Source organism: Micromesistius poutassou (assembly GCF_964030765.1).
Source record: "Micromesistius poutassou genome assembly, chromosome: 4".
Taxonomy (NCBI): domain Eukaryota; kingdom Metazoa; phylum Chordata; class Actinopteri; order Gadiformes; family Gadidae; genus Micromesistius; species Micromesistius poutassou.
In genome coordinates, this window is record NC_140274.1 from 16289085 (window position 1) to 16311158 (window position 22074).

General features: G+C 43.2%; 1 protein-coding gene across 1 annotated transcript in view; it reads right to left on the bottom strand.

Moving 5' to 3' along the window:
* fndc3a (fibronectin type III domain containing 3A) overlaps positions 1–22074 on the bottom strand; it is a 68119-nt gene extending 46045 nt beyond the window's left edge. Inside the window, exons 1-2 of the mRNA XM_084467477.1 lie at positions 21681–22074; positions 17782–17925 (exon numbers count right to left, since the gene is read on the bottom strand). Of these exons, the coding sequence (XP_084323603.1) occupies positions 17782–17892 (111 nt within the window). The 5' untranslated portion in view covers positions 17893–17925; positions 21681–22074. The remainder of the gene's footprint in view (positions 1–17781; positions 17926–21680) is intronic.

Consider the following 22074-nt stretch of genomic DNA (forward strand, 5'->3'; position numbering starts at 1 on the left):
GTTATTATCGGTATTTGACAATACTGCCTCACAAATGAAACATTTAGGATAACGTTACAAATGGGGATGGGAAGGCAGATCCGGCAATTATTCAGTCTCACTCATCTGAAAGAGCCTTATAACATTCAGAGATCAGACCGCATTACCGAAAAAGCAGGATTTTAAGACGATAATAAACCTATATAACCATCTTACAATAACCCAAGTCCCAGGGGACTCTTCGTCTCATATTCCAGAATGATTATATTGCCTGGCTCCATATTAAATAATGCAGCCTCCGTTCTGTTTCTGCTAAAGAAAGGCAGCCAAATCCACAAGTGGTTCCCTCTCCCCTCGCCTCACAGAAGGCAAGAGGCAACACAAAAGAACACATTCACTCAACTATGACAATTCTTTTAAAGTATGCCTATAAAATGACAGCAAGCTTTTAACATCAGTTGAATAAACGCTGTACTAGACTCGAATCCCCCCCATTAGCATTAGCTTGGTATGGATTTTAAAAAGAGAGGAGGAAAAAAAAAAAGGGAGAAAATCCACAGGTTGTTCCACACTGCAGCCGTCAGTATACAGCCTCAAAAAAAACAACAATCCATCATTAAGCCATTGTCTCTCGAAAACGAAAAGCTTGATTAAATAGAAACAATAAATAGACCCAGACACAGTGGAAGTGGGAGTGAAGTCAAGAGCAGCACAGTGACAATCAAATCCCTATTCTATCCGTCCGGTGGTAATTAAAGGCAGCCAGAAGGCAGCTCCTCTGCTTCCCCCCAGGGCTAATCCTAATGCTTTTATCTGCCCACATCCGCACCACACTGAGTACACCCCAGCACTCCCGACGCGGACGCCGCCGCCGCGCCCGTTACCTCGCTCTTGTAGAAATCACCATCGTAGCACCTGGCCTCCCACGGCGAGGGGCTTGGGCTGCGGCGGTCTCCCAGCACAGCGATCGTCAGCACCTCCATGTCGGACATGGCTCTCTATTCATGAGGCTTGCGGTCGGACAGAAGAGCCCCTTTTGACTGCCCCACACACACACTCGCGCTTACATGCTAGTGCACACCCACGCCACCACCAATGGCAGCACTATAGCCAGCGTAGCGGAGCGGGGCTGTGATTTGCGTGACGGTGGTGGGGGGGAGGAGGAGGGGGGTGGTGAGGCAAGGGAGGAGGAGGAGGGACGAGGTGAGTGGGTGGCCATGGGAGATCTCATTGAATCAGAGTCAAAGCTCTCCCCAGCCGGGTGCTTGTGTTACCCCCACCCTGTTACTGTGTGAAATAAACACCTCTCTTTTGTTGTGTTGCTTTCATCTCTCTCCCTCTCCCTCTCCCTCTCCCTCCCTCCCCCCCCCCAGGATCCAAAAATCAATAGCAAGCCATTCTTGTCCCTTAGATAAATAACGATTACAACAGGGATGAAACAAGGAGGGAGGCAGCAGAAGGGAGAGAGGCAAACAGGGACAGAGAGAGACAGAGAGAGACTTCTATGAGATCTGACTGTTACTTACTGTTGCCCGCATCTCTTTCTCTCATTCAGCCGATGCTATTCACAAGGTCACAAAAAAGAATAAAAGAAAGAAAAAAAAAAAAAGATACGGCACTCCGGAGTCTATAAGACCCTCTCCCTCCTCTCCCAAAGTCTCATGGGAAACCACATGACCCTTCTAATGATGCGAGCACATCTGGCGCTGGCTCGAACTGCTGCCGAGCGCGTGCCCACACTGCTTCCACAAACTAGCTTTTACAGACGGAAAAAAAAATAAAGCACGGTGCCAGCAGGAGCCGAGCAGCCAACGGACCCGTGGTGCCCAGGAGGAAGTGGCACCGTGCTGGAGGAGGGGGGCGTGCGCGGGGGGGGGGGGGGGGTCTCCTGGCACTGGGACTTTTGGCCGGAGGGCTTCTGCTTCCCGGGGCTGGAGGGGAGAAGTAGCAGCCCACGTCCTGCTCCTACGATCCCCCTGCCTGGCGAGCCTCGACCGCTGTGGAGCAAGGCTCTCTGCTCCCAGGGAAGATGAATATGAAAACGCGTCTCCCTCCGTTCACTCGCTCGCTACAGCCTCAGCCACCCCGCCAGTCTCCACGGCAACCTCTCAACAAATAAGCCCCTGCAACGACGACAACGACGTCCGCGCCACACTGCGCTGTGAGAGGAGGAAGCTGAAAGCACAGACGCACGGCTCTCTCCCTCCCTCGCTTTCTCTTCCGTTTAGAGAGGGGGCGAGAGAAGACTCGGGGAGATCCCCCTGGTTGGTTTCTGTGGTTCTTGTTTGTTGTTTTCTTGTTGACTGTGTCAGTGACCGATAGGTGTGGGCACTCCACCGCGCCGCCTACAGAGCCCTGGCAGCAGCAGCGGGGGTGGTGGGGGAGCTAAGTGTGGCTACGCTACGACCCAAAGACTAATAGAAGGTAAACAGGGTTTCATGCTCTACGTGGGAGGCGGAGTAGGAGGGCGGGATGGGGGTGGGCGGGGTGGGGGTGCTCTTTCTGCCGTTTTCTTCCCCAAAGACAACAATAGATGAACATCTCACGCATCGACGGTGGCTGACATGTACGATGACTATGCTATGGCACCCCTACCTCCTCTCCGAGCCTCCACCTCCTCACAGGCACAGCCGTGGTCTCGGTTTAGTGCTTCTCATTCACAAGACTACACACACCCTCAGGCAATACTGCTCAACCGTCTTTAACTCGATAAATACTCCAATATCCTCTGTTAATCCTCTGATGATAACACACCAGTCCCAGTACTATTAATACTGGGATACACTATCACTGCTCCATTAACATCACCTCTATTAATACTCCAATCCACTCCACTGTTAATACTGTGGTACACTATGAATGTATTCTTGTATATAAATGGCATGTCAATATTGGTACACTGTTTTATAAGCAAGACCCTCTGCCAATACTGGTCTAATAAAATTTGTTATATTAAAACTACTTTACCGTTTATCAATACTCCGATGCATATGCGTTCTATTAATACTGACCGGTTAACATATTAATACACATTCAAACACTGATAATTCAATACTATGAAAATCTATTTATACTAGTATACAATATTTGTATACCATCTGTCAATAGTCAAGATACCCACTTAATACCAGTATGCCTTTTAAATACTTGGATACCATCTACAAATACTAGTACCATTTATTCACACACATCTGTAAATACTTCTAAATTAAACACACAATTAATATTTGCATAATCTCTACTCATACTAATCTTCATCCACTATTACTCCAAATAAAATATTGAAAACAATATTGTTGTAATAGTGGGATACTCTACTAATACTGGGTTACTTGTAATATTGATGCAGGGTTTAAAGGAGTTGTTGGTGTGGAAATATTAAACGTAACTATAATATAAAATGATATTATAATATAAACCTTTTTTTAATATAAATACTCAATTGAAAAGGAATTTGGATACTTTCTCCTTGGACCTAGAGATCTCTTCCGTCCTCTCTCTTGTTGAGACTGTCAAGATAGTTTGCATTTGCATTGCCACCGTAGCCACAAAGTGGGATACTGAGGCCATGCCAATCTACTGACTTCTTTGTTGTGTATATTCCTTTAAACATTTGGCAGCCTTGCTTGCAGCCTTGCAGACATGTCCACTACCCCCATGATGTATTAAAAATTTACTTGGTCTCTCCTGCCATGGCTGACTTCAGCCATGGCCAATCCTAAACTCTGCACGATAGTCACTCCCCCTCACCTTTGTTTCCTTTGTCGTTACTGCCCACAATGTGAAAGTTTCCCTATGTATGTGTACATGATATTTACCGTATCATGTACACCCATTGGCTCATTGACTGTATGCTTGCTAAATTGCTGCCTGAAGAATAATAAGTTATTCATCATCAGAGTTCAAAAGCGCAGTTCAAAAAGCAATACAGAAGAGAAAAAGGGGAAAAAAGCAGAACATCACAGGCTTGTCTTCCGGTCTCCAATGACCAGCCGGCTTCCTCAGAAGTCAAAGAGGAGGGGTTTCTCCATAAGGGAGTTCAGTAAAAGCGCTAAGGTTGCAAGTATTATCTCACTCCCTGACACCAGTCATCTTTCATTCACCCTCAAAGTGCATCGCTCCAAAAGCTGTCTAGCTCTTTGCAGTGTTTAACAACAGAGCACCAGATTTCACATAGAAGGCTCCCCTGACATGGACTTACATGATACCATTTTTTTAAACGCCTTCTGTGTGGGACACAACTGAAAAATGCATTCAAGAGACATTGACTTTTGGGAGGGTTTCAAGAATCAAGACTATTTGCATTTTTGTTTCTGTATCGAGATGTGGCAGTCTCTCCCTTGCCCCCTCTCAATGAGAGCCATTTCTCTTTAGTTCTACTTTGATCAGCATGGCAGCATGGGAGTATTAAACAACACCACAGTCTAAATACATTTTCTCAATGTCTAGTCCCATAAAATATGATACTTCTCCAAATGAAATTACTTTAACTAGATCAAAACACAACAGAGCCATAAGAATATCATAAAACAGAGAAAGAAAAGAAATAGAAATTAGAAATGTGCACAGCAGACGATAAAATCTGCTCCGGTTTATAGTGTAATTAAGTCAATTACTAAACATTAATTGCAGATTCCTTCGCAACAAGGCAAAACATGAAACATTAAACAACATTACACACCAAAACTTCCCGTGGTCAATGATTTGTCACAGATAAACGATATCACCTTGCTGTGTTTTCTGAATAAAAGAGAATGAAAGTTGGCAACGTCAAGAAGCCATGTCAGAGATTCAACCAAAACTGCCTGTGTGAGTAAGAAAAAATACCCTTCAACTTCCAACGGATTGCACCACGATTGATGCTTGTTTTTTTAAAACGTCACAATACGAGATGGTGTGACATTGGTGTTTACAAAGGGAAAACAAGACACAAAACAAATACCACCAGCACCACGGGCTGAGCACTTTCAAATGTTTCCCCTTCACGGTTTAATAAATAACATCTCCTGGTAACAGCTCATGCCAAAGCCCTCAACATCAAGCAACATACAATCTGCTAGCACTCACGTCCATTTAGCCCTTAACTAACATGCTGTCAGGAGCGTGCGGGGAGCCACCAAACGATGGCAAACACGCCAACGAGGACCCGTTCAGGAACACTGCAGAGATGGATGTCCACTGGCTGTAGACTTTATTGCATGGCTAATTAAACGCTGCACTGTATCGACCATTATACAGTGGGGAAACACCCTTCAACCGTGCTCAGAGAATACCAAGTTGGTTCTGGATCTACTGAAGAAACTGTACAGAAACTTCTTCAGGAGCTGAATTAACATGTTTGATTGAAATTGTGTCATAATGTAAAAAGATGGAAGCTAAACGACACAAACTCACGCGCACATGCACACACACTATCAAATCAACCAAAATATGCATCTAATAAAAGCCTTTTTAGTTTCTTTGTGTCTTTGAGAAATTCTTGCTAGATTTGCCATGAACTTGTCTACATATTGTTATGTTGTCATCATGCTGACCAGCTATGGAAAGGCCAAGTCTATTAGTAGCGGCGGTGGATATTTTCACACAGAAAAGACTGTGGTTTCAAACAAAAGAATGACAAGGGAACACGCAAAGCAACAGGACCGGCAGCAACAGATTAACAGCATGAAGCCTTATTTGAGGTCTCTAAATCCGCACGGCGACTCTGTAAAGGTTACATATCACATGGATGGCTGAGCGCGTCTTATGCGCACCGTCTTCCTGGTCACACACAAAATAAATCAGGGACTCAAAACCGCTTGTGTGCCACCCAGGCCTACGTAGGCAACAGACTTTATAGTGACCAAGGTTTTGATTAACACCTGCGGCCCTATGTTGTAGATATCAATTCCTCTCCGACCACTTTCATGTCCGTCGTAACAGTTCTGTACATAACCCTAACCCTAAAAAGGCCATCAAAGTATTCATTCACTTTATACTGCTTTGCACCATCCGGTAGGATGCTTGATACTGCATGTCATTGTATGGTACTTGTACTGTGTAGTGATAATTAAGTGGAACCTAAACTAAATATTCAGTTTTAACTGTGTCGAACGGTGGATACACTGGACGCCTCTTGCCAGAAAAAAAAAACCAGTGTTCCCGCCGGGTTGTGCTGCCGGGCGGGTCCTTGCCCGTTTCGATGCGAGGTGGATGGATGAGTACCAAGCCACCTCAGAGGCGGCCGGCGGGGCTCTGCTTTATTGCCCAGGAGGCCAGGCCTGTGATCCGCCGCTCTGTAGCATTTAGCTCTGACGCGCCTGGCTTTTTCACCTGGTGACTCAGGGCTCAGGCTCCTCACGATTTGTTCCTCTTTAATTGTTTACCGTGTACCAGCGGGGCCCGGCAGCTGGACTGACAGGAAGCTGGAGCAATTTGAAGCAGGGGGGTGCGGGTGGGGGGGGGGCGGCAGCGATGGAACCAGCCAGGAGCTAATGCAGTCACTCGGCGGGAGCTGACGACATAAGCGAGTCGCTTGTGCCAGTCAAAGAAATGTGATGCCCCACACTCCTGGGTCCCTGGGATACTTCAGCGAGAAAGCAGGGTGGAGGGAGGGAGGGAGGGAGGGAGGGAGGGAGGGAGGGAGGGAGGGAGCGATACGCACGGAGGGTTTTACTGCTTGTAAATATTGCTGGATCACTTGCACAATGGAAAACCCAAAGCGCAGTCTGTTGTTTTGCCAGTGGAAACACAAATACAGGCGTGTTTTGCTCACTGCATCTGTGGTCCTTAAAAAAAAAAAGAGGAACTCTTTTGGCCGAAGTCTGTGAACAACATTGTTCTGTACACGCTGCTCTCATTGTTCTACAAGGCATTTCAGAAAATTCTACAAAATTCTCATACTAAAGAAAATTGTTCTTGGTGGTTACTAATGCAGCGCAGTGGATGCATCACCCATTCTTGACTCTTAGAGATCAGAGATCAAATTTAGTTTAGAGATCAAATCATGTGTGGTTGGATCTAGAACAGGTCCAACAGGTCACGGAAAAGGAAAAAACTAGCCAGAAAACAAGAACAATCAGAACTGAGGTATTAAGTATGGTTTCCTACAATCCAAAAATCATACATTATGCTACAACAGGGAGGATTATGATTGTAGCCATTGGTAAAGTACCTTCAAACAAACAATTTTGCTCCGACACGGAAGTGCTAGTATTCTTCTTCAGTTGGGATTACAATACGTACAGATTTTCCATCCCCCACCCACAGCAGAGGAAGAGAGAAAGAGGGAGACGAAGAGAGAGGGACAGAAAGGCAATGACAGACAGAGAGAGAAAGAGAAAGAAAGAGAGAGACACAGTGGGAGATAGGGTCTCTATGGAAACCTTGCTTTGTGCATCCAGAAGACACCGACTAATGCAACACATTAAGACAACTCCAAGAGCACTGAGAAACGAGGCTGTATACTGTACGCCATTTGTATATTCAGATGCCTCTCTTGGAGGGGAAGACATTTAGCTTGATAAGCTGGAGTGTCTTATCATGAGCCCCCTGTAGCTTTATGGGCTTCTAATGGCTCTGTGTGGCTACCCCATGACACTGTTCAATTTGTAGGGTTAGCCCTCCTTCTGATCATGGTCTGCAACGAATCCTTTAGCCTCAAATTGCAGAGTAATTTAGTTTTCATAAACACTCACTCCGAGACACTGCAAGGGCCTCGGCCCTGAAAGATAGCGATATTTGATCAGCGCGTTTTTACTTTATCCAGTAGAGGAAATCATTAATCTGTGTGTTGTCAAGCCATCTGAGGAATTTGCTGCGAAATATAAATTAATATTAGATCATTTAATACAGTGCCTTGCAAAAGTATTCATACCCCTTGAACTTTTCCACATTACAACCACACACGTACATTTTTTTTATTGGGATTTCATAATTGTGAAGTGGAATGAAAACCAAACATGGTTTTCAACTTTTTTTTATAAATAAAAAACGGAAAAGTGTGGCTTGCGAAAGTATTCAGCCCCCCTGAGTCAATACTTTGTAGAACCACCGTCACTGCAATTACAGCTGCAAGTCTTTTGGGGTATGTCTCTACCAGCTATGCACATCTAGAGACTGACATTTTTGCCCATTCTTCTTTACAAAATAGCTCGAGCTTCAGATTCAGTGTCAGATTGGATGGAGAGAGTCTGAACAGCAATTGTATTTAGGTCTGGACTTTGATTGGGCCATTCTAACACATGACTATGCTTTGGTCTAAAACCATTCCATAGTAGATTTGGCTGTATGTTTAACGCCACACATTGCATTTTGCATTAAGGCCAAAAACTTCAAGTTTGGTCTCATCTGACCAGATCACCTTCCGCCAACCCTTGCCACAAGTCATGTGGGGGACACAGCATAGTCAAATGAGAAGTTTTTGGCCTGAATGCAAAATGCAATGTGTGGTGGAAAACTAACACTACACGTCACCCTGAACACACCATCCCCTCCATGAAACATGGTGGTGGCAACATCATGCTGTGGAGATGCTTTTCTTCAGCAGGGACAGGGAAGCTGGTCAGAGTTGATGAAAAGATGGATGGAGCCAAATACAGGGCAGAAAACTTGTTAGTCTGCAAAAGACTTGAGACTGGGGCGGAGGTTCACCTTTCAGGACAACTACACTAAACATACAGCCAGATCTACTATGGATTGGTTTAGACCAAAGCATAGTCATCTGTTAGAATGGCCCAGTCAAAGTCCAGACCTAAATATAATTGAGAATATCTGGAAAGACTTGAAAATTGCTGTTCACAGACTCTATCCATCTAATCTGATGCTGAATCTGAAGCTTGAGCTATTTTGCAAAGAAGAATGGGGAAAACCATGTTTCATTTTCATTCCACTTCACAATGATGCACCCCTTTGTGTTGGTATATCTCAAGAAATCACAATAAAATAAATATACGTGTGCAATTGTAACGTGACATAATGTGGAAAAGTTCAAGGCGTATGAATACTTTTGCAAGGCACTGTATGTTGCATGTCAAATGTAGTGTAGACCAAATGTCAACTGTATTTTATTGCTGGATGTTCTAACTCGCACCAGTCAGAGTTTTGTTCTGATACGGTCTATGTTTATTTTAAGTAGTTTCATAGTATGGATCCTGTGTCATTATCAAACAACGGTGGTATTCACTCTCCTGAAACAATGCTTACAATAAACCATTAACTCTCAAACTCCATCCAATACGTCATCTCACTTGCAAAACATTGCAAGCTTGAAAACTGGGGATGTTAACAATGTGTCGAGTCAACGATCGATTCTCGACTCTTTCTCAAGTCGATCCTAAAAATAGAAATCGGAAAACTGTTTGTTTTTTTTAAGAGATATGCTGCAGTGCCATGTCACCAAACTATGACGGCTGGATAAAATGTATGCTTGTAAACGTTTCTGAAATGGTCAAACCTTTTTGATAAGTATTAGTAGTTAGTAGTTTGAAACACACAGCATTTGAAGGTTATATTCAAATTCATTGTGTGCGCAGTTGGAAGAGTGCTTGATACAAGATCCCTTATGTAATTCTGATCCGATTCCATTTTTATGCCAGACTGAAAACACAATATGACGACAGCATGAGTTAATTGAATGAATTATGATTGGATGACGTACATTTACCTGCAGCATATAGCCATCCATAACATTGTGTTGATAATCTGGCTATAAATCTGATGTCAGATTAAAGATGAGTGTCACAAAACCTGCTTCTAAATCAGCAGCATTTATATATTTTTTTTACTGCAGGTTCCTTTGGATACAAGCTTTGGCTTAAGAACTAACTGGTAGTAAAAGGTATTTTTTTTTTTACCCCTTCATCTCAACTGAAAACATCCTAATAAGGAGATGTGTTCTGATTCCATGAGCAACCGATGAACAAAGCAAAATGTGTCATAAAAATTGAAAACAGTCCCTTTATCATATACACCTTCACAACCCTCATCCACACCCCATCTGCCCATGGCCCTCAGACATGACAGGAGACTGAAGCCTCCAGACCTGTGATGGATGATTCAGAGTGTGTGAGATTATGTGGAGACCCGAGGAGTAGGCCACAGCTCTGTCACACTCTCAAAACCCCTGAGGGTGAGGCGTGAAGATGATGGTGACGAGGATCGCATGGCCCAGGTCTACTCTCCAGTGCATTGGGCTGATGACACACAGCCAGTGATAAGGACATCAACAGGAATGCCGTGTCGCCACTGTGCTTTTCTGGCCAACAGTGACTGTAGCCCACGCAACGAACGTACACAGTCACAGGGGAAAAAAAAACATACAATTCTCCTATGTATAATCTGTCCAGCTGAAAGGCTTAGCAAAAAGGGCTTCGTTCTATAACATCAAAGCCAGTGTTGAACTGGCAGCAGTCTGAAGAAATGTAGAGCTGCTGATGGCAGATGATGTATACGCTTGGAAACCCATGAAGATTGATGACCAGAACTTCCTCAGACGGCTCCTGCACTCCCTCAAACTGCTCACTCTGCTTACTTCACAGGTATAATTCAGAGCAGACTCAAGGCTTTGTATCAACCTTGCTCCCGTTCCAGTGAGTTACAAAAAGAGGCCTTTATTGGGGCTGCCTTGGGTCCAGAGTTTCTCATGCTTATTGTGGAACATTGTGCACCACTGTGCGCCCTGTCATTTTGTACCTATTCCACAGTAATTTATACCATCTCAGTGGGTAATGGACCATATTTGCTGCATCTAATCTCTCTATGCCCTTAACTTTCTCTCTGCTCCCTCTTGTTTCTAGAGAACATGAAAGCATTGACTACAAGCTTGTCTGCATTGAGATTAGGGCTGAACGATTTTGGAAAATAATCTAATTGCGATTTTTTCCCCTCAATATTGCGATTGCGATTTAATATGCGATTATTTTTTCAAGGTCCTCATCTCATGTATTTTTCAATGAACACAAGCAATAAATCTATCTGTTTCATAATAAACAATATCAGATTTATTTTCAAACTCCTTCTCCCTCATTCTGGTGCTCAATGTGTGTGTTTGCCAGCATACGTTCTATGTGGGCGTCTGCCCAAATACCCAATAGACATTCCGTCTCCTCTTTGCTCCATGTTGAGCCACGACAAATTTTCACCCGACGGTCCGACAATGTGCTGTTACCAGGCACGTGCACACATAGGGGTGCTTGAGCCCCTGCCCTTTTTGCCTCGTATTAAAAAGTGCCCTCTGAGTGTTCTTCGACAATCGCGCCCGCAATAGTGCTTGTCCGCGATCGAACGCCCCCCCCCCCCCCCGTCAACAATCGCGCCCGCAATAGCGCTCGTCCGCAATCCAACCCCCCCTCGTCAACAATCGCGCCCGCAACAGCGCTCGTCCGCGATCCAACCCCCCCCCCCCCGTCAACAATTCGGCACCTGCCCCTCAAAACTCCTGTGCACTTCCCTGGCTGTTACCGCTAATCAAACAATAATTCCCATAATGCGCGCGGCTGAGCGGGTGCCTGTTACGTCCAAAGAGGCGTATGCTTTTTAGAACTGGATCGGACCGAGGTGCGTTCGCTTTCACATCTCAAGCGAACCGAGACCACCTCTTTAGCGAGGTCTCGGCCGGCTGGCGCGCTGAGGTTTTTTCTTTTTCCAAGCCGACCAGGCTGTGATCGAAATGCGGGACAGTTGCGCAGCATCGTCTTTTTTATAGCCAAAATAATTCCACACAACTGATGTGCCGCCCCTCTTTGGTACCAAACTTTCAGCTGTGCGCTCTTCTGACGAGCCTGAGGCCATTGTGCAGCAGGTTAAAGCGCAGCGTCTCTCCCTGCCTGCACTGCTTTGCTCCGCTCGGCTCACTCGCAAGTCACGTGACCAATCAAATCGCAGCCTTTGCGGTTAGAAAATCGCGTTTTGTCATATCGCGATATTATCGCAAATGCAATTAATCGCCCTAATTGAGATTGGCTGATTTATGCTCAGGTAGAAAAGTTTGACAGTCCTGTACAACAATAATCTAGATTTAAGAAAATTGAAAACGATAACTGATATACAAAAATAAAACGTCAATAGAAAATACATCTTTATACAAGTTAACGGGGCAGTGTGTAGAATTTAGAAGAATCAAGCGGAACAGAATTGACAGAAATAGAATATAATGTTTATAGGTTTTAATGAGTACGATCCTTGAAAATAAGAATCGTTGGGTTTTTGTTATCTTAGAATAAGTCCTATACATCTACATAGGGAGCTGATCCACTTTACAAAGTAACGGCTCTACATTATTATTCTACAATAATACAAATTAAATCATATTAAATCATAATTTTGAATCCTGTCTAGAGCTGCCACTAATGATTCTATTCTTCCCAATACACACCCCGTCAATCGATAGTAGTATGAGCCCAGATTCTAGCATAAACATGTTCTAATCAACACTTATTCTTTGAAAAAGATAAGGTAGTTGGCCAACAAGTGATTATGACTTTAATAATGAGTACGTAGCAGCCAGAATGGGAAATGCTCATAGCGTGCGTTCTTCCAAAGTTGAAATATATTAACTTTATGCACGGTGAAAAAACACAAGGTGCATCAAAAGAGGGCAGCTCAGCATAGGCACATAAAAAAATAAAAATAATTTAAGAAAATAAAAGTTTAAATTACAATATCAGTTTAGACGCATTTTCAGTGTGGGAGTCATCTGTGACGTTGATAAATCACGTCATTGTCAAGCTTTAGATGACAGACGTGGATGTCATCCAAGGACTCAAAATGAGCAGCACACAAAATGTATTATGGCTTTTATTTGACAAAGAGTGGGCACAGTAGGCTGGCTAACCACGCGTCCCTTTTGCCAAGTACCGCCTTAGTCAGAGCTTGAAAATGAAAAACTTGCATGGCTAAAATGTATCATTTTACAAAGATCCATGACATTGACTATGGAATCAATGCACAATTGGCAGTGAGTGCCATTGGAAAACTTTCAGGAGCTCACAGAGACTCAGATAACAGAGGTGGGGAGAATTAAATAGAAATGGAAAAAACTAATGATAGCAAGTCATCTCCAACACTGAGCCATCTCAAGGTAATAACTTCTCCCTCCCTCCACTGATGACAACTCCCTCTCTGACTCAGACCAATAGATCAAACACAGCGTCACTAACCAAGCCGACGGGGGGTGGAAGAAAGGGAAGTAAAGAATCGGATGTCCTTGTCGCTTCCTTCACTGAAAAGGTCAAGGGGTCGGCTAAGGAGAGAGGTCAACCATCACTGCAAATCTCTTCACCGTGTCTCTCTCTCTCACACACACACACACACACACACACACACACACACACACACACACACACACACACACACACACACACACACACACACACACACACACACACACACACACACACACACACACACACACACACACTCCAGCTGTCACCATATTTATACACCTTCACAGACACAAACAAACACACATAACATACATCTCTCAACCTCCCTGCCATAAAAGCCCTTTACTACTATTAGCTCTGCCCAAGACTAAGCCCTGGATAAAGGTCTAGGAATTTTATAGTGTGATATAGTCCAGGTACTGTGGGTGGGAGAATTGTATTTATTTATGGGAGTATCTTGATTCTTTGCTTGCGCAATGCATGTATTGCCGGGTTTGCTCAAAACACGTTTTTTTTAAGAAATAACCACGTAAGTCTCAGGAGTCAGTTTAATCTTTACTGGAAAAATATTAATGGTACCGTCCTACAGAGGGAGTAAGTGTGTTCGCTTATAGTTGATTAGCCTCTGTCCAGCCGCTTCTGTCCAGCTTGCTAATAGTTGGTTCTGTTCTGTCCAGCCGCGTTCATATGAAAAGCAACAGACACAGACGGATCTGTAGGACCAGAACACCAACATTAAACCATGCAAAAGATTAAATTGTACACAAAATCCTTAATCCTTAATTTACAATATTTACAGAACCCCAAATATATTGTTTCAGCACTAAAATATTGTAATATAATGTGAGGTCCATGCCGATTCCAGACTTTATTAGGTATGATATATTATGGTATGGCATTAGAAAAGTTATGGTGTACAGGAAAGGTACATTATATAGTGAAATATGATATAGGTATGCTGTTGTATAGGTATAGTGAATACATATGGTATGGTATAACAGAATAGGTATATTATAGTTCATGTATGTTATGGTATAAAAACTCTTATTAGGTATGATGTAGTAAAGTAGGGCTGTGTGATATCACACTATATAAATCGGGGGACGATAGAAAAATGTCTATCAATAGATATTTCTCTCTATCATTATTTTACGTCATTCTGACCCTGCTTGACGTTCACTACAAACATGGAGGAGCCTAAAACAGAAGGAACGTCCCGCAACAGTGTAAGGCAGCTAGAACGAGAGTTTAAATATTTGAAACATATTGTATCATGGAATACTGGAAAGTGTCCTTTTTTATGCTGTTGTTGGTTGGGGTGACAGCCTAACAGTTGAGGAATTAACAAACTCATGGAAACTCAAGGAAATCAGGTTCCATCAGTGGCTCATGCCAAAATTCTGTGGAAGAAATATTAGAGAGTGATGGGTGAAGAGGGTGATGAGGAAGATGAGGAGTGTGTTGTCAAGGGATGACCACCCTTTGCACAACATCTTCACTATGAGTGGTAGGAGCAAAAGGCTCCTTCTACACAGATGCTCCACTGAGAGATTTAGGAGGTTCTTTGATCCCACAGCGATCAGACTCTCTAAAAAGAGCTGTTGACTATATATGATGTGGTGATTTATTTCGTTGCTATTGCTGTGATTATTGTGTCCTTTCAGTGTCTATGTGGTGCAGCAGTTTATTCTGCTGTCCGTGTCCGTATAAGGGACATGTGTGGCGCCTTTCATATACAACATTGCTGTTGTATGTTGTCAGCATGACTTACTTTTTGGCAGTAAGAAAAATAAAGCAAAAGGTCATTGTAAATTGATATTCAAGACAAGTAACCTAAGGACCAAAGAAAAGGATGCGTGTTCACTGCGGGGGATAGGATCAGCCGTCATTAGACTTCTTTGAAAATATGTATTTTAACACTTTCGGGACACACACACACACACACACACACACACACACACACACACACACACACACACACACACACACACACACACACACACACACACACACACACACACACACACACACACACACACACACACACACACACACACCCAACCCCTCTTTGACGCTGTCGCCATATCTGCCTTTCAGAGCTCAACAAATCTCTCATTACACTGCTGTCAGGAAAAGGCTTCTCCCCAGCCCTGCTTTCCACTGCAAAAATAGGCAGAAGCTGAAAGGTTAATGAAACCCACAGCAATGCAAATCCCAGACAGCACAAAAACAACACTGCAATCCACGGTCAAGCAGAGACAACTGTTCTGTGCAACCTGAAATACGTACCTCAAAAAAACGTGCTGCAGACATGTTTTTTAATTGTCATATGTGTACACATTAAGTCGCTTTGGATAAAAGCGTCTGCTAAATGCAGATATGTAGATACATAACTGTAATTTGACCCGCATTTGATAGCAGACATTTCATTATGTACCAAGTACTTAACGATATCTTAGCTCTGTGATAAAGTCAGCAGAAGTGCTAGAACACCAGGACTATTTTTTTATTATAAGCTTGATGCCAAAGTGGTCATTCGTTGCGTTTGTTGTGTTACTGGGTTGTACTTGTAATACGGTTCTATAACAACTATATGGCATCTGTATAGTTCGCACCCCAATGTACAGGTGTATATTAAACCACAGACGGAGTATTGTGATCGATCGATCACACCGCCACATTTTTCCCAACAACACACAACCTCACAATGGGTAACCAGGTAACCACAGGGGAAGGCAGCAAGGTAACTGAATTCCACAGGAATGGCCGCCTCACAGGCCAGCCAACAAAACAAGCCAAATCTGATCTTGTTGTGCGGAACAAAGCTTTCCTCAACCTGGGGTTTTTCCACTGTGGAAAAAAAGTGCTAGAAAGGCCAGTTTAATGGGGCCAGAGCTAATATTAGCAGGTCTTATCTGAACAAGTCCACCGGGAGCAGGGAAAAGAGTGGGGCAGGACGAGCTCCCCTCGCTCCACGGACACGCACTCTTAGGCCTGACTCACTGAGGACCATCAAAGTGACAGACGTGTCAGGACTTCTCCGTGTCCGCCTGACACCAGGGGAGATCAGATCATATCCACTTAATCATAGAGAGCATCCAGACTTCCTCAGCATCCAACGACATAGTACCTGGTGCTGGGCGGTTTGGACAAATGCATTATCATCTCGATGACCCAAGTACTACTCAGTGGCCAAGGTGACGCTCCCATACACTTGGGATTATGAGCTCTCTTAGGGCCGGCTAAAGGCATACGCCATACAGGCAGTCGCCTCGGGAGCGCCACCTTCTGGTGGGTATTTGTGTTTTGAAACCATTAAGACCAAATGAATGCATCAGTTGAATGTTGTTTATACTGTACTGTATGTTTCACTGTATTGATATTTGATATGGGGATAGTTAGGAAAGCAGGTCTCCAGTTGTGCAAAGTCGTTAAATTTGCCTAGTTCTCTATTGTATAGGTCCAAATGCGTTTCATCGTTTAGGATACATCCTCTTAATGCATCTTTTGACAACGGCAGAACTTTAATACGTTGCTGCTTTATAAGTTCCATAATGTATCGTTATATATTATAGAACTTCAAGCCAGCAAAAGTGTGTCAATAATTATTTGAATCTACCATGGCTGGAAAATTGTGCTGGTTTTGTTTTGGAACCAGCGAGCAGCTAATGGTTTCAGGTTTCCCCTGGTGATTTCCATCCTGGCTCAAGTAAGCCACCGCACTACCCAGACAATCTGTCACACTGGAAGCATTTGGACAGGCACATTACCTGTAAGTACTCCCAACCCAGTGTGTATGTGCCGCAAATTAAAATTTCCTTGAAATCATGTTTGAACATCGTTGTGAGTCAAATCACAGTGATACACCGTAGAATCAAATACAGCTGCTGACTCAATCAAGTAGTTCCCCATTACACCTTCTCCCAATGGACGCTTCCTCAGTCACCACCATTATGGATACTGCTCATAAGCATGACACATCCTGATTTTATTTATTTTCCATTTATTTTCTCAGAGTTGGGCCTTCCGCAAACACTTTGCCATTTTCCAACACCGAAGACAGTTTATATAACGGTTATTGAAATGGAAAAGGCTGGGTTTATATATTGTGCAACGCCGCGGTATATACAATCAAATCTTACATCTCAAATGATGACATAATCATGATTCAGACCATCCTGGCCAGTTAAAGTGGCACAACCAAAAAACTCTTTGCACATATTGTTTTCACATTTCTCCAGTGTGGTGTGGACACGGCCTCAAGGATGAATCAAACCTCTGCATAAACACCTACGGTGAAAGTATGCCATGGGGGTCTATGCAATTTCCTGCATGTACCCTTCTGCATCGGTGATCAGCGTAGTACGCCAAGAGGTAGTTAGATGACAGTTGGTGAACTCAATGAAGTGGAGATGATGCTAATGATTATATCATAAACAAACCAGAAAATAAGGCAGGAAAGAGGAAGCGGGATGTCCATCCCCCTAACGTGACATTACATTTTTGGCATGCAAGAAACACAGAAAGACAAGAAACAAAAAAACACAAGAAATACAACGTCGGCTTCTGTTGCATAGGTCAGAAACGTAGAGTGTAGTTGTCTCTTCATTTAGAAAGTGAGACAGGGGACCAGAGGGATGGAGAGAGGTGGAGGACCTACCTGTTGGGGGCCTTCTCCGTTTACCATGGCAGGCGGAGGTGGGGAGCCCAGCAGGGGGTGATCAGGGCTGAGAAGCTGGCCGGACTCCAGAGGTGGGGTATGGTCTGCCATGCCTCCCTCATTCACACCACCGAGCAGGAACTCCTGGAACACAGGTACACTAGGAATATAAATAGTGTATCCGCCAATCAGATACTGCATTGTAATCCAAATAATTGTACAAATAATGAAAACAAAAGCAATTGTATACTTGATATAGTATTTGTAGCATCCTGTGTATCTGCATAATTCCCACTTATTTATTGGACAATTTACATTGTATGCATAGAGCTCATCGTGCATTCATAAAAGCTTATGGGGGAGAACAGGTATTTTAACCTACCAGATATTTGTTTGCAGTGGCTGTAATTAGTTTTGCCGATTCTTAGGCCATTGGGAACCCTAATATAACTCTCTAAGCCGCAGAAAGAATATAACATCAATCAATTAAATTACAGACAGCATAACAATAGATCAATGTAAAATATTGGTATTGGCTAGGTCATTAGTCGAGCCTAATGGAGGCAAGTACGGCATACAGTCTTTCTTAAACCATGACCACATCTCTCTGGAGTGCAAAGCTATAGACAAATATTACAGCCATGGCAAAATAATCTGATGATTTTTTTCATTTTTGGATGGATTGTGAATCTGAGGAATTGTCAAGGGGAAATAATCTGGTCCAATTTGGTTTGCCATGTGTTTTGTTTTCATTGCACATGCTGGCACTTTGTGATTTTGTGTGGCCTTATGGGAAATTAAGGATATTACATAGTGCATCAATTCCCGGGTACATCCCATTTGGCATTAGTGCTCCTGCCACAGATGTTTTTCCCTGGGCACCATTTTATGAGTTATGCAACTTCTGTCATAGAGCCATTTAAACCTGCAACCAAGATGGTTTCTGGTAAAGCAGGAAGTAGTAGGCTACACTCTGTACTGTTTGAAACGTTTTATATACAACAATTAATGGGCCACCCAGAAAAACATGTGCCAAGCTTCTTTATTATGTGTGGTTAAAGTATACAATTTGAAAATCGTTAGCATCTAGCTATCCACGACACCATTTGATGTGTAGTGTAGTGGTGTGGTTTTAATATTTACATCACCCGTCGACATTCTGGGATCAGGTGGACCCAGTGCACTAGATGCTCAAGTTTGACATAGGGGAACTCATCCTGAGTTCAGGAGTTTAGTCTATTTTTCTGACTAATCAATTGCCATCCCCAAAGCAATGCATCTACAGACGGAAATGAGCTGATTTTATACCGCCTGAAGAAATGAGGTGTGAGAGAAGATGAATGACCCTGCTCTACAGATGATTGGTTCAGCCATTCATCTCACTTAAAAAGAGAGGCAGAGGGAAATAAAGAGGCTACAGGCAGTGTGTTGAAGGCATGGTGTTGATTGTTTTACACTATTGGAAACGACAGAGCCTGCAGGAGGAGAGGAATGTGGCTGGATTGAAATGGACTAAACTCAGAATGATAGTGAAGAAAATGTCCCCCGGACATTTCTCAAGCACCAGCCGCAGCAGCAGCCGCTCCCTGTGTAGGACCCCATGACGGGATCGGTGCGTGGGTTGAACGCTACGGCCCAAAGATGGACATTAAACGGCTGGGTGAATACATCAGCAGCCATGACCACAGTCTCTTCAGAGATCTATGATGAGGTTACTTTGAAAACCAAGAGGGAGGGAGAGAGAGAGAGAATGATGTAAGAGAGAAAGAGAGAGACAGAAAGAACAGACAGATTGATCGACACTGGAGAGACCAAGTGCGCGGGAGCGAAGGAAGAGAAATACAGAGCGAAAAAGAGGCAGTGACATACAGAGAAGGAGATAGAGGGAGGGCAGTAAGCAAGGGAGAAATGGCACACGTGTCCTTGAGATAATTAGGAGGTAGCGCATGCGCTCCAGAGTCGGGCTGTGATCTGGCTTATCTGCTAGCTTTAGCCACTCCCCTCCTTGGGCTTAGACAAAGTCAGTTTACAGCACGGTGGTCAATGAACTGGACTGAAGTGCAGATAGCGAGGGGGAGCGCAGTGGGAGATTAGCATGGTGTTTTATGATGCATTTGGAGGAGGCCAGTTGAGCAGAGCTCTCCTCTTGCCATTACCTTAAGGCCCATGGAGATAGCCAGTCACTAAACGTCTAACTTTAATCACAAAACAATACTGCGGGTCAAGAGTAGCCACAAGTGGTTTAGGATATGGAAGAGTTGCTCGAGAGAAACAGGTGTTAGTGAGAACACACAGTTGTAGAATTAACAAAGCAGGTGCTCTTGATAAGATGAACAAGTTAGTCTGACGTAGAAACCATGTAATACAGGCCAATACTACAGGATATCATACACCTCCATTTAGGACATAATCACACATTCTGAGCTTACTGTAATTCTTTACGACAAAGAGGAGTCTCACAGGTGGTTAGTAACTCGATATTAAGTATCGGGTTATCGGGTTACTGAACACCTTGGATTTTATACTCAAATTCCCATGACAAAGCTTTTGCCAAAAAATCCATCATTAACATTTAGTAAAGTAAAAGTCATTAGTGAACAAATAAGAGTATTTTCGGTATACTCACATGTGGCTGAAGGAACAGACTTCTATAAAAACCATTATTCATTGTGGCTAAATAACTTGAATTGTTTTGCTCTATATGGAGAATAAAAAGACAGCACCTCTGCTCTGACTGCACAGCGAATTTGAATGTGACAAAAAGTGCAAATGATAAAGTGAAACAGCTGTTTTTCGGTTTTGGTGTGAAGGGGAATTACCACAGAGATTTAGAAGGTATCATGCTGCGTGACACTTTGTTCACTTTTATTACCCAGGTCATAAATATATATATTGTATTTAATGTCACCAACTATTCTAGTGTTTTTGCCAAGTAACTATCTATTTCGACAAGGGCTTATCCATCAAGTATCCCAAGATGATATCACAATACACTTAGGTTTATATATATGTATTATTACAATAATAATTGACAATGATTGTCACTTCACTCTGGCTTCATGGTTATTAGTCATTTGAGTAGTTGAAAAGAATTACACATAAAATACAGGACACAAGGAAAATACAAATTATAATGACCTCCACCGTCTACCAGTTTTGACCGCACTCTGATATCTTGCGTTTCAAATATTTACTCTGCAGGTGTGTGTGTGTGTGTGTGTGTGTGTGTTTGAGCCATCCAGAGTTTGCATCCAGTCAACCTGCAGAGCAGGTAGAATAAGCACTACTAAAATAACCAGAAAGAACGTTTGCAGCAGGCCAGATCACGTATTGTTAGACGTATTATATAGCCTTTCCACGTCAGTCACCATCATTTGATGGTAGAAATTATTCGTGAACATACAAACACACATACATTCTTATCAGATTTGATTTATTGGCGATAGACTGGCCAATACTGCACCTTTGGCGATCATATTTGTATCGACACCACACAAACCTACGTTTGTCTTGTATGAGCAACTTTCTGTCAATTAAGTCTGAAGTGTTCAATCACTTCAGAACACTTTGAACAACGGAACGCTTCGCATGTATGATGACAGATAAGACTTTTAATGTGTCATGAATAGGGCCCTCCATGGAGTGAATTGAGACTAAAAATGTCGCTTACTGTTGGGACAGCAATAGGAATTAGACAATAATAATAATAATAATAATAATAATAATAATAATAATAAATCGAAATAGATTCAAAATCTATATACATAAAAGAATAGAACAACAAATATACGGAACATATATCCCTATTAAAAACGAAAAAGAGTGGTAAATAAAAGGTAAACATTATAGACAGCTGGAGCAATGCACTGAGTGTACGTAGCAGTGAGCTGTGTACTTACTCAGTCTGCAGCGCTCCTCACTGGCTCTCACAAAGGGCAGGAACCGAGGACACTTTATCCCAGAAAAAGTGATCGGTAGTGGGGTTTAAGGAGTGACTTGTTCAGCACAACCTGAGAGGGAGAGCCTAACCTAAACACCACACACGGCGAAATGTCACATGCTAATGCTAACCCGCTAATGCTAAGATGAGCTTCTTCTTCCTCTTCACGACGTCGCACACTCTCATCAGATAGATAGACGGACCCCCCTGAAAAATATATATCAACCTCGACTAAAGCCAGCGAAAGTAATGCCTCTAGTGACCGAGTGGGGATGTTGTCTCCGCGGTGCCTGTTTTGCCAGTTTTGTCGAGTAACTTTCCATCCAAGCCAGCTCCGAGCAGAAAAGGCTGGA